General features: G+C 39.8%; 1 protein-coding gene across 4 annotated transcripts in view; it reads left to right on the top strand.

Moving 5' to 3' along the window:
* Hectd1 (HECT domain E3 ubiquitin protein ligase 1) overlaps nt 1-12,685 on the top strand; it is a 97,421-nt gene that overhangs the window by 43,481 nt on the left and 41,255 nt on the right. For all 4 annotated transcript variants that reach the window (XM_008838803.3, XM_017799569.2, XM_008838802.3 and 1 more), the window contains exons 16-19: nt 2,379-2,513; nt 4,344-4,490; nt 5,539-5,633; nt 8,188-8,293. In XM_008838803.3, the coding sequence (XP_008837025.1) occupies nt 2,379-2,513; nt 4,344-4,490; nt 5,539-5,633; nt 8,188-8,293 (483 nt within the window). The remainder of the gene's footprint in view (nt 1-2,378; nt 2,514-4,343; nt 4,491-5,538; nt 5,634-8,187; nt 8,294-12,685) is intronic.

Raw genomic sequence — 12,685 nt, 5'->3', positions numbered from 1 at the left:
CATTGGGCAGCTTACAACTGCCTGTAACCCCAGCACCAGGGAATCTAGCCAGCATCCCCTTCTTGCCTCTGTAGGCACACATGCATGTGCACATGCACAAATGCATGCACTCATGCTGGCACCCAAAGACAGAATTATTGGTTGCCTTTTTTTCCTTCTTTTTCCTGAGGATCAAATTCAGAGTTTTGTGCATGCTAGGCAAGCATTCCACCACTGAGCTGTATCCTAGCCCTTGGTTATTCCCTCCCTCTCTCCCTCCGTCCCTCCCGTCCACATTTTTCCTTTGCTTTTTTTTATTTTTGAGTCAGAATTTTACTCTGTAGCCCAGGTTAGCCTGGAGCTCTTAGCAATTTTTGTGCCTCGGCTTCTTGAATACTGAGATTATAGGCACCAGCCATGAAGTCATGTTTGATTTAATACAGTTTTACAAAATCTAATATATAGGACTTCTTATGTTTTAAATTCTGAAGACCATAATCATTCTGAGTGAAAAGATATTATTGAATACTTGTTTTTTTTTCCTGTTGCATTAATGTTGTCTTAGTCTGTAATTAAAATAGAATCAGATAAACCCTAAATTTACATTATTTAAGCACGTGTTTGTAAATCGTGTCATATGCTAAATTTAATGAGACCTAAGTGTGGGTTATTCTCCTAGATACCTTTGTTTTAACTTGGATGATTGTTAATACCCAATTGATATTAAGATCATTCCTTTCCATGGTAAAAGGTGTAAGCTTATAAATGTGATATATATTGTTCGTGAATAATTAGAAATCTATTATATCCCAGTGTTAAAGAGTCAGCCTGGAGCTGGAGAGATGGCTTACTGGTTAAGAGCACTGACTGCTCTTGCAGAAGACCTCGGTTCGATTCCCAGCACTTACATGGTGGCTAACACCCATCCGTAACTCCAGTTCCACGGGAATCCGACGCTGCCTTCTGGCTTCTGTGGGCATTGCACAACGTGGGTGCACTTACATACATGTAGGCAGTACACTCAAAAACATAAAATAAAAATAATAAATAAATTTTTTTTTTTTTTTTTTTTTTTAAAGAGCCTCACTCTTGGGAGGCAGAGGCAGGTGGATCTTTGTGAGCTCAAGGCCAGCCTGGTTTACATAGTTCCAGGACAGCTGGAGCTATAGGGAGACCCTATCTCAGAAAGACCGGAAAAAAAAAAAAAAAATAGAGCCTCAATCAGGCATGATTGTGCACACCTTTAATCCCAGCACTCAAGAGGCAGAGGCAGGGCAGGTGTCTGAGTTTTAGGCCAGCCTGTATATAGCAGGTTCCAGGTGATTTAGCCTTGGTTGATAGAAGTGGTTTATAGAAGTGGTTTAATTTTAATTACCCTTTTTGGGGTGTTGGGTGTATTATTCGTATTTTCTAATTGGTTCACCATGAACAAACTATTGTTAGTTTAAAAGTAAAAGCTCAGCTGGGCTTGGTGGTGCCCGCCTTTAATCCCAGCACTTGGGAGGCAGAGGCAGGCGGATCCCTGTGAGTTCAAGGCCAGCCTGGTCTACATAGTGAGTTCCAGGACAGCTGGGGCTACAGGGAGACCCTGCCTCAAAAAGACCAAAAAAAAAAAAAAAAAGTAAAAGCTCTGCTGGGCATGGTAGCTCACGCCTTTAATCCCTTTTGAGGCAGAAGCAGGCAGATCTCTATGAGTGCAAGGCCAATCTGGTGAGTGCCAGGCTGTGGCTACAGGGAGACCCTGTCTCAAAAAGACCAAAAATTAATAAAAATAAAAGCTCTCTTGAACATATTTACACATTATGTAAGTTACTTTAAATAAGTACTTATTTGGCATATAGATATAAAGTTTAGGGGCTGGAGAGATGGCTCAGCAGTTAACAGCACTGACTGTTCTTGCAGAGGACCCGGGTTCGATTCCCAGCACCCACATGGCGGCTACGAACCATCCTTAACTCCAGTTCCAGAGGAGTCCGAAGCCCTCTTCTGACCTCCATGGCATTGCACAACACGGGTGCACTCACATGGTGCACTCACATGCAGGCAGTGCACTCATACACATAAAATAAAAATAGTAAATAAAATATTTAAAAAATACAAGGTTTAATAACCAAAAAATAATGTTAAAAGAGTAAGCACCTTTTCAGCCATTAGAGCTTGTTGAGTGAGAGTAATAAAGTATTTTGGAAGTTGATACGGCCTAAAAATCTTGTATTTTTTTATAGTTGGTGGTACGTGTATGTTAGGCAGACAGTACTGCTAAGCTGTACCCTCAGCTTCAAAAGTTGTTTATTTCCTAACTGTGTATGTGTGTGTGTGTGTGCGCATGCGCTCACGCTGAAAAGTTGGTATTGCTAATTGCAGTGAAAATTTACAATTTCTTTGCTTACTTTGGACAGGTACGAACTATGGCTCGAGATTTATATGATGACCACTTCAAAGCTGTTGAAAGCATGCCTCGTGGAGTAGTAGTTACACTCAGAAACATAGCAACTCAACTAGAGTCATCTTGGGAACTTCATACAAATAGACAAGTATGTCAGCTCTTCATTTGTTCTCCTTTGCTTAGTTTCACTTGTTTTTGATGCAGGGTCTTGCTGTGTAGCCCCTGGCAGGCCTGGAACTCACTGTATAAATCAGGCTGACCTGAGACTTTAGGAGCTCCTCTGGCTACAACATTACATTACAGGCATGTGCTGACATTACAGGCTGACATTACAGACATGTACCATCATGCCTGACTTCTTTTTCTTTTTGAGACTGGGTCTACGTGTGTGGTTAATGCTGGCCTAGAACTTGTGATCTTCTTGTCTCAGCCTTGCAAGTGCTTGGATTATAGGTGTGCATAGCCAATTTTAGTTTGTGTCTTGTTCACTCCCCACCCTGCCGCATACTTTTTATGTTCTGGGTAATGAGTAAGAGCCAGCAAATTATAACCCAGAAGCCAGATCTGTTCTTCGATTTAATTTAGTATTGTTTTATGAGGCAAGTATAGTTTTTATGGTTTTGTTTATTTGTTGTAGGTCACAACATTTTATTCAAGTGCTTGAGAGTCGGGAGGGGCAGGCAAGGGCCACATAGTTCAGATGTCCTTGCAGGAAAGCTCCCCTAACTGCCTCATGACTGAAAGTGTTTTTTTTTTCTTTTTTAAATTTTTTTTTTTTTTTTATGTGTATGAGTGTTTTGCCTGCATGTATGTGAGTGCACCCACGTCATGCAATGCCTCGGAGGTCAGAACAGGGCTTCGGATTCCCTTGGAACTGGAGTTAAGGACAGTTTGTAGCCACCATGTGGGTGCTGGGAATCGAACCCAGGTCCTCTGCAAGAGCAGTCAGTGCTCTTAACCACTGAGCCATCTCTCCAGCCTCCTGAAAGGGTTTTTATGGTTTTTTTTTTTTTTGGTCTTTTTTTAAAATTATTTTTTATGTGCATGAGTGTATTGCCTTCATCTTTGTAAGTGCATCCATGTCGTGCAGTGCCTGCGGAGGTCAGAAGAAGGTGTAGGATCCCTTGGAACTGGAGTTACGGATGGTTCTTAGCCACCATGTGGGTGTTGGGAAGTGAACCTGGATCCTCTGCAAGAGCAGCCAGTTCTTTAAACCGCTGAGCCTTCTCTCCAACCCCCCCCCTTTTTTTTTTGTCTTTTTGAGACAGGGTCTCCCTGTAGCTGCTTCTGGCCTGGAACTCACTGTGTAGACCAGGCTGGCTGACTACTTTGGTATTGTGATAGTAGGCTTGGACAGAAACTCTATGGCCTGCAAAACCTAAAATATTGAGGCTTAGAGAGATGGCTCAGCAATTAAGAGCACATACTGCTCTTTCATGGATCTGAGTTTAGTTCCCAGTATCCATGTAAGTCCAGCTTCAGGGAATCTGATGCCTCAGGCCTCCATGCATGCATACACATGTTCACACCCTGCTCCCAGTCACTCACATAAACACACACTTAACTCTTTTTTTAAAGGTTATTTCAAAAATTTACTTAGTTTTATTTTATATGTATGAGTGTTTTGTACCCATGTCTTACAAAGCCCTTGGAGGCCAGATCATTTGCAACTGGAGTTAGAGACAGTTGGCCGCCAGGTAGGTGCTGGGACTTGAACCTGGGTCCTCTGGAAGAGCAGCCATCTCTCCGGTCTGTAAAATAAATTTTTTTTAAAAATCCCAAAGTATTTGTGGTGGGCCCTTTACAAAAAAAGATTGCTGGCCTGTGGTAGAGATAATTTGCTTTACAAATTTGAACTTTTACTCTAGTGTAATTATTTAATAGATTTTCATGGTGATTAGTGTTAGGATACACTGTTATCTTAAGGGCCTGGGTCAGTGTTTTTGCACTGTTTTCACTAATTTCTTTTTTCTTGCAGTGCATCGAAAGTGAAAACACTTGGCGAGATCTAATGAAGACGGCTTTGGAAAACCTGATTGTGCTTCTGAAGGATGAGAACACAATCTCGCCCTATGAGATGTGCAGCAGTGGGCTGGTCCAGGCTCTGCTCACTGTCCTCCACAGTGTGAGTTGCTAGTGCTAGAAAGTGGTAGAAGCAGTAGATGTTACTACCCCGATTTCTCTAGCCGTTGTTTATGATTTAAGCCAGTTGAAGGACATAATTGATTTCATTTGATTCTGAATTATGCAGTCATAGTTCAATCAGTTTTATTAAAGGCATTTTAACTTAAGAGTTGAGATCACCCACTGCTGATTTCCTAAGTTGTATACAACAGAAAATCTTAAGTACTGAACGACAGGCATGAAATGACTTGGTAACAGTGTTAAGAAGCTTGTGTGACAATGTAATTACTAATAACCGTTTCTCTTGCACATAGTCTATCTTGAATAGCTCATTCTTATTTCAGTTCTACTCACTGTGTTAAACCAGTCTTAATATTTATGTGTGATGATAAAGTTAAAATTTCTTCGTTTACTTTTACTTCAGTGAGTCTGATTCATAAATTTTCCATTTGTATTTATTTTCATTTACTGAAATTATAATGATAAATAATAATGTATCACATATTAATATCTGTGAAATCCTGGTTTTGATATATCAGTTTTTTTCTCAAACTTACTGGAGTACGTAGTATTGAGAAAGTATTTACTTTCACATAATCTGAAATCCTTTTGCATACTTTGGGAAACATTGGCATGGAAGCATAACTGGTGACTGACTGACTGCCTTATAACATCAGTGAGGAGGGACACCTTGTGTTGGTCATGGCCTGCTGATCATACAGTAAAAAGAATTTTATTGAAGGCTGAATGAGTAATGATTTACTTAAATTGTATTGGTAATTTAAAAATATTCATGCCTTTATGAGTTTTCAGTAATTCTATAGATCTTACTGAAATTGTAAATCTAGTCAAAGTTTTGTTGAAAAGGCTCTTCAGCTTAAGAGTTAACACTACTCACAGCTCTGCTTTCCTCATAAGTTACACAAAGTGAATATATCAAGTACCCAAATTACTTTGTAAAATAATGTTAGTGATCATGTTACATTGTTTATTCACGTTTAAGATCTGTGAATGTGTTTCTGCTTCATCTGCTTTTTGTTTTTCTTTAGAGCATAGATTTGGATATGAAACAAGATTGTAGTCAACTGGTAGAAAGAATAAATGTTTTCAAAACAGCCTTTAGTGAGAATGAAGATGATGAAAGGTAAACTCTTAAGGACTGGGACTCTGTGTGAATATGATTACCATATTGAAAACCTTGGGTTCAATCCTTAGCACCAAAACCAAAACAGAAACCCCACGTGTCTTCTCTTTGGGCGCCTGTACTGTTGCACACCTGGTATACTTCCTTTAGGCAACTCTGTGTTTATGCATAAAAGGAATTCTTTTATTCAATTAAAAAGTAGTTTGTATTGTAAATATACGTGAAAATGTTTGAAATTTTTTCTTAATCTGATATAATAAAAATAAACTTTATTAGGCTGGGCATGGTGGCGCACACCTTTAACCCCAGCACTGCAGAGGCAGGCAGATCTTTGTGAGTTCAAGGCCAGCCTGGTCTGCATAGTGAGTTTCAGGACAGCTGGGGCTACAAGGAGACCCTGTCTCAAAAGAGACCAAAATCAATCAATCAATCAATCAATCAATCAATAAATAAATAAATAAAAATAAATAAATAAATAAACCTTATTAAGAACTCATCTGATCTCTTACATTAGAGTAAGTTGAGCTACGTAATGAATTTGAGGCCAACCTGTGCTATATAGTGAGCGTCTATTTGAAAAATATAAAAAGCTGGGTAGAAAAAAACCAAAAATATAAAAAGCTGGATGAAACACATCTGTAGTTCTTGTAGTAGAGAGACAGGATTGTGCGTAGACCAGCCTGGAGGACTGGAGAGAGGTCTCAGTGGTTAAGAGCATTGGCTGCATTTGCAGAGGGTCTGTGTTCTATTCCGAGCACCCACATGGCAGCTCACAACTGTCTGTAACTCCATTTCCAGAGGATCTAATGCCCTCTTCTGGTTTCCAAGGGCAGTGCACATACATGGTACAGCTATGTATATGCAGGCAAAATACTCATACATGTAAAATACTTTTTTTAGAAAGAAGATCAGCCTAGGCTAAATTTTTTAAAAGTTAGTAAGTTGAACACTGGCTAAATATTTCATATCAAGTGATAATTGCTAATTCTTCTTTAACTGTAATAATATATTTTTTTATATTTTATTATTTTTATTTTATGTGTATGAGTGTATTGCCTGCATGTATGTGTGTGCACTTGTGTTGTGCAATGCACGGAGGTCAGAAAAGGACTTCGGATTCCCCTGGAACTGGAATTAAGGACAGTTTGTAGCCACCGTGTGGGTGCTGGGAATCAAACCCGGGTCCTCTGCAAGAGCAAATTTTAAGTATTCTTTTGTAGGGACAAATATACTTTCGTATAAAATGATGTACTCTCATTTTCTTCAGATTATATGGAAATGAAAGACCTAGCTGGACTTACCAATAGTGGTAGATTGGTCATTAGAAGCAAATTGTTTAAACTGAATCTTAGGTTGATGAGAGTATGATTTTGCTTACCTTTGAATATGACTGAAAATTTTTTTAATGATAACTGAAATTCAGCTAGTTTGATTTCTAATGAGTGTATGTTATATCTTTATGGATAATAATTTATTGAAATACTACTGTGTTAAGCTGGGTATAATGGCAGTATTCCTATAATCCGAACCCTAAGGAGACAGAGACAAGAGGATTGAGAGTTTATGGCCATCTGAGCAAGTTCCAGGACAGCCCTGTTTCCATCCTATCCTACTTCCTTAAAAGAAAAAGATATATTACTGTAGTAAACATTTTCTCTCTGCAAATTATTGCTAATTTTAAAAAGTACTTATCTTGATTAAAATGTCTATATAAATTCTTCTTTTTTTTTTTTTTTTTTTTGGTCTTTTTGCGACAGGGTCTCCTTGTAGCCCCAGCTGTCCTGGAACTCACTATGTAGACCAGGCTGGCCTTGAACTCACAAAGAACTGCCTGCCTCTGCCTCCCAAGTGCTGGGATTAAAGGCATGTGCCACCATGCCCGGTTGATATAAATTCTTTAAGTGATATTATTGTGTTAAGTGTTATGGATGATTTTTTTAAAAAACTCTTTGACCTAAAATTTTCAGTTATTTTCCAAAAAACCTTATGAGTGTATACCTTCATGATGTGTGAAAAAGTTTATGTTGTGATATTCTTGCCCACCAAATATTTTCAAACATCTCCACCTTATGGTCTTTTAATATAACAAGTATTATAAAGTTCTTCAAATATTAAAATATAAATTACATATGCTTTGTGCATAATGGAAAAGTTTAATTAGAAATTTAAATCTTTTATTCTTAAGTAAAATGAATTAGAGTATCTCTGACTGCTCAGAAGTTGCCTAGGAACTGCTGAGATGGCTAGTGGGTCAGTGTTTGCCACCAAGCCTGAGGATCTGAGTTCAGTTTCTGGAACCCACCACATGGTAGAAGGAGAGGACCAATTCCTGCAAGTTGTCTTGGGAACTTCACTCAGAATGCACCCACCTACACACAGACACACACGTGCACGCACGCACGCCCACACGTAAGAAGGAAGTTGTCTAGGGTAAAATGAAATCTTTCTCCGTAGCCATGAGGAAAGCAGAGGGGCTATATAAGGTTGGTTATTGAGGTTTCTGTGTCAATATTTACATGAAATTACACAAAAGCTCTTTTTTTTCTTTTCACAGTAGACCAGCAGTTGCATTAATTCGAAAGTTAATAGCTGTATTAGAATCAATTGAACGACTACCTCTCCATTTGTATGATACACCAGGATCCACATATAACCTCCAGGTAACCATGAAAAACATAGTAGCCATTACAGGTGAATGGTTTAGGAACACTGACACACTTTTATAAGAAATACTTCTGGGCTGGCATGGTGGCTCATGCCCTTAGCAGAGGCAGGTGGATCTCTGTGAATACAAGGCTAGCCTGGTCTACATAGTGAGTTCCAGGCCAGCAAAGGACCCAGGTTCCTTCCATTCCAGGTAGCCACATGACAACTCAGATCCATCTGTGACTCCAGTTCCAGGTCATCTGATGCCCTCTTATGTTTCTGTGGGCACCAGCTACTCATGTAGCATCCATACATACATGTCGGCAAACACTCATAAAATAAAAATAAATCTAAATTTAAAAAATATTTCCTTTCAGGCTCGATTAAGAAAAAAAATCTAGTTTTTAAGTTTTTCCATTTAAGTGCATTTTTGTGAAATTCATACAGTATATTTTGACCACTCACCTCTCTGCACCCCAGTTTCTCTCTTTACCAGTCATCTAGGGAGCCTTTCTGTCTTATTTTTATTAAGGTCTATCGAGTCAAATTTGGGTCCTCCAGTGTCCTTCAGTGTGTGTCTATCACTGGAGCCTGGTCAACTTATCTAGTGTTACACCCTTAAAGAAAACCAATTTTTTCCTCTCCAGCAGTTACTGGTTGCTAATAGTTCCTCACTAACATTGGAGATTCTTCTTACCCACTTCCAGACTTCAGTGCTGGATTTTTGTCTGACTTGAGCTTACCTGGGTCTTGTGTATGATGTTGCTACCATTGCTGTGAGTTCATCTGTTGCAAAAAGAGCCTTGTTTAATTAGTGTTGAGAGGTACACTTCTGTAAATATAAGGGAATGTGTTCAGAATATAGTAAGAAATTACATTGGTGTAGGGATGTGACAAAAGTAGGATTTTCTCAAGGGTCTGTGCTATGTTTACAGTAGCACATGAGTTCCTTACCATTGAGAGGGCCATTAGTCCAAGTAGACAGCTGTGGATTACCTTCAAGGTAAAAGTGCCACTACTGCACCAATGTAGAGTGTTTGCTGGTCTGATCATTGTTGTAGTTTGTAGACTTTATAGCTGGATGGGATCGTTGATTGGTTTTCTCCTTTGGCAGTTTGCATAGTATCCGCTGATACTGTGAGAGCTAGTTTTCAGGGAGGAGGCTTCCAGATCGATTGCTTCAAGTCCTATGTCCAAAGTGTGTCCTGTCTGAGCAATAGGGTCTTACCTTCAAGATCTGGGAGGCAGCCATGGCTGTGGCAATATCTTGTGTCATTTTCGGAGTCTCTTGAACTTCCCTCACAAACAACCTGAAGCCATCTGATTTTTGCTCTTGCCAGGCGTGGTGGTGCACGCCTTTAATCCCAGTACTCGGGAGGCAGAGGCAAGCGGATCTCTGTGAGTTTGTGAGTTCAAGGCCAGCCTGGTCTACTTAGTGAGTTCCAGGACAGCTGGGGCTACAGAGAGACCCTGTCTCAAAAAGACCAAAAAAAAACCCAAAACTTGCTCTTTTGTTTGCTTGTTTTTGTTTTTGTTTTGAGACGGTCTCCCTGTAGCCCCAGCGGGCCTGGAACTCACTATGTAGACCAGGCTGGCCTGGAACTCACAGAGATCCGCCTGCCTTTAGTCCTAGGATTAAAGGCATTCGCCACCATGCCCAGCTAAAATTGATCTTTTTAATGATTCTTGTGGATATATTGCTATCTCAGATCTCTTTTATTTAATCATGTTGCTGTAGTATAAATAACATTACTTCATTCAATAAAGATTATGGGTAATAAGTGATATTTGATAGACCATAGGTAGGAAAAAGTGCTTTTTCAGTGGAAAAATCAAATAACTGTGGTCCTAAAATTGTGAATCAGATCTTGTCTTAGTTTAGTTGGGCTGCTATCAGAAAAATACCTTAGGTTTACAAGCAACAGATATTTAACACTCTTGAATTTTGGAGACTGGAAGTTTGTAGATCACTGTGTCAGCAGATTTAGTGTTTAACGAGAGACCTCCTTTAATTGTGTGTTTATGTGCTGAAAGGAATGATTAAGCTGTCTTAGATTGCCTTTCTTTTCTTTTTCTTTTTTCTTTTGAGACGATGTCTCACTATGTAGTCAAAGATATTTACCTGCCTCTTTCTTTGCCTCCCTACTATAGGAATTACAGGCACGAGCCACCATGCCCACCTACCCTCAGATGTATCAGCGTGCTAATCTGATTCCTGAAGGCTCTACCCTCTTGACCTAGCCTCCTAAAGTTCTTCCTTATGTTTCATTATTTGAATTTAGAGAGGGGAGAGATACAATTCAGACTATATTGCTTTAGCAAGTCTCTGGCTAGTCTTTTTAAGTTTTGAGACAGGGTTTCATGTTGTGTAAAATGGCCTCAGATTTACTGCGTAGCTAAGGATGACCTTGAACTCTTTGTTTTTGTTGTGATATTTTTGTCCCTAGGTGAGTTGTAATTGAATTCCTTTAAAAATTAGGGGTTTTTCCCCCCCTTCATACATGAATATATTTTATTTTTATGAAGTCCACTCTTCATTCCCCCCTCCAATTTCTCCTGAGTCCCTCCATCCCAACTTCATGTCTTCTTTGTGTGTGTGTGTGTATGTGTGTGTGTGTGTGTGTGTGTGTGTGTGTGTAAAACCTAAGACCAATTAATGTTACCTACATGATGTTGGGACGTCCACTGTAGCGTGGATAACCTACCACGAGCTCCACCCTGAGGAAAACTTGCTCTTCCTGTTGACCCTTGATGGTCATTGGTTTCCCAGCCAGGTGTGGAGCCCTGTGAGCTCTGTCCATCCATGATGGGGGTAGTAAGATTGATCTTGTGCAGGTCTTACGTAGGCAGCCATAGCTGTTGAGAGTTCTTGATTACCGCTGCCTGTCATTTTCAGAAGAGACGTTTTAGCAGTCCTCAGCCTCTCTGGCACAGTCTTTCTGCCCTCTCTTCCCTGAGTACGAGGCGTGATTCAGCTGTCATTGGGAATTAGCACTCCATAGTCACTCATTCTCTGCACTTTGATCATTTATGGTTCTCTTTGTTAACCTCTGCACACCTCAGAAATAAGGTTCTCTGGTGAAGGATGAGAACAGAATCGTGCCCACAGATTTTGACTCTTGATCCTCCTGCCTTCACCTCCCAAATGCTGGGGTTATAGACAAGTGCTACAGTGTCAACTTCTTCATATTTTGCTGTGTCATTGTTTAGAGCCAAATCACCAAGAGCCTTTGCTGCTCATATTGATCACATGGTTTTATGACTCATTTCTCTAGATAGAAAGAAGTCTTCATTTATACATTCCACTCATTCTTTCCATTATTCTTTGCTAACAACTAGAATCTGGATGTGGCCAAACAAAACAAACTTTTTACTGCTGATACTGCAACCCAGATCTATATCACATGTTCTGTGGGTTACTTTAATATTTCCTGGCAGGTTCTACTTTAAATCTTACCTTTAACTTATTCTGCTTGGAACAGGTATATTGTATGTAATATTTTCTTTTAAATGTAAACTTTAATGAATGAGTCATGATTTATTTTTGCAAAAGCAATGCTTATTCAAAGTCAAAGTTTGTGTAACTGCCATAACTCTGTGTCTCCAACACTGGTGGGCTTGTCTAGAAATACTGAAAAAGACGTAGAGGGCTACTTTGTGTTTCCTTAGGTGGAACAATGGGAGCAAGGAGACCGTCCATTGTTTAGGCTTTCTCCTTCATGACGGAATGGGCTGGAGAATCATCTCAAAGACTGGAAATTCAAAGAGTCATAGGAGTGCCAGCGTCCTTTATTATGTACTTTTATGTGTTTTTGTTTGTTGTTGAGAAAGGTTCTCACACAACCCAGGCTGGCCTTGAACTCTCCCTGTGTGGGTGAGGATGACTTTGATCTTGAACTCAGTGATGTTTCTGTAGGAATTTAAGATTACAGAAATGAAACCTGCTAAAATTGCTGCTTCTATAGATGCTTTGTTCTGAAATGTGTTAGATGAAAGTTTACCTTGCCTTCAGAAAAGTTTCTTAGACGCCAGTGTCTCTGTTTTCATTTCTATTGTGATAAAAAGCCCTGCCCAAAAGCAACATATGGGAGAAAAGGTTTACTTGGCTTACATTTCAAGGTAACAGTCCATCATTGTGTGCAAGTCACAGAGGCAGGAGCTTGAAACCACTGGTCACACCACATCCACAGTCAGAGTAGAGCAGAGACAAATGCGTCCATGACAACTGCCCGTCTTGCCCAGAAGAGACAGTTTTGCAGTTGTTTTGGCTCTTACAGTCTTTCTGCCCTCTCTTACGTGCTGTTCCTTGAGCCTGCCTGCTTCTGCCCTAGACTCAACTGACTTTCTTCACTCTTAGACAGTTTAGGGCCTAGCGCATTAAATGGTGCCCTTCACAATGGGCTGGA

This window comes from Nannospalax galili, unplaced genomic scaffold (genome assembly GCF_000622305.1).
Source record: "Nannospalax galili isolate Female #2095 unplaced genomic scaffold, S.galili_v1.0 scaffold1619, whole genome shotgun sequence".
In the NCBI taxonomy this organism is placed as follows: Eukaryota; Metazoa; Chordata; class Mammalia; order Rodentia; family Spalacidae; genus Nannospalax; species Nannospalax galili.
This window is presented reverse-complemented; position numbering and strand designations above follow the sequence as displayed.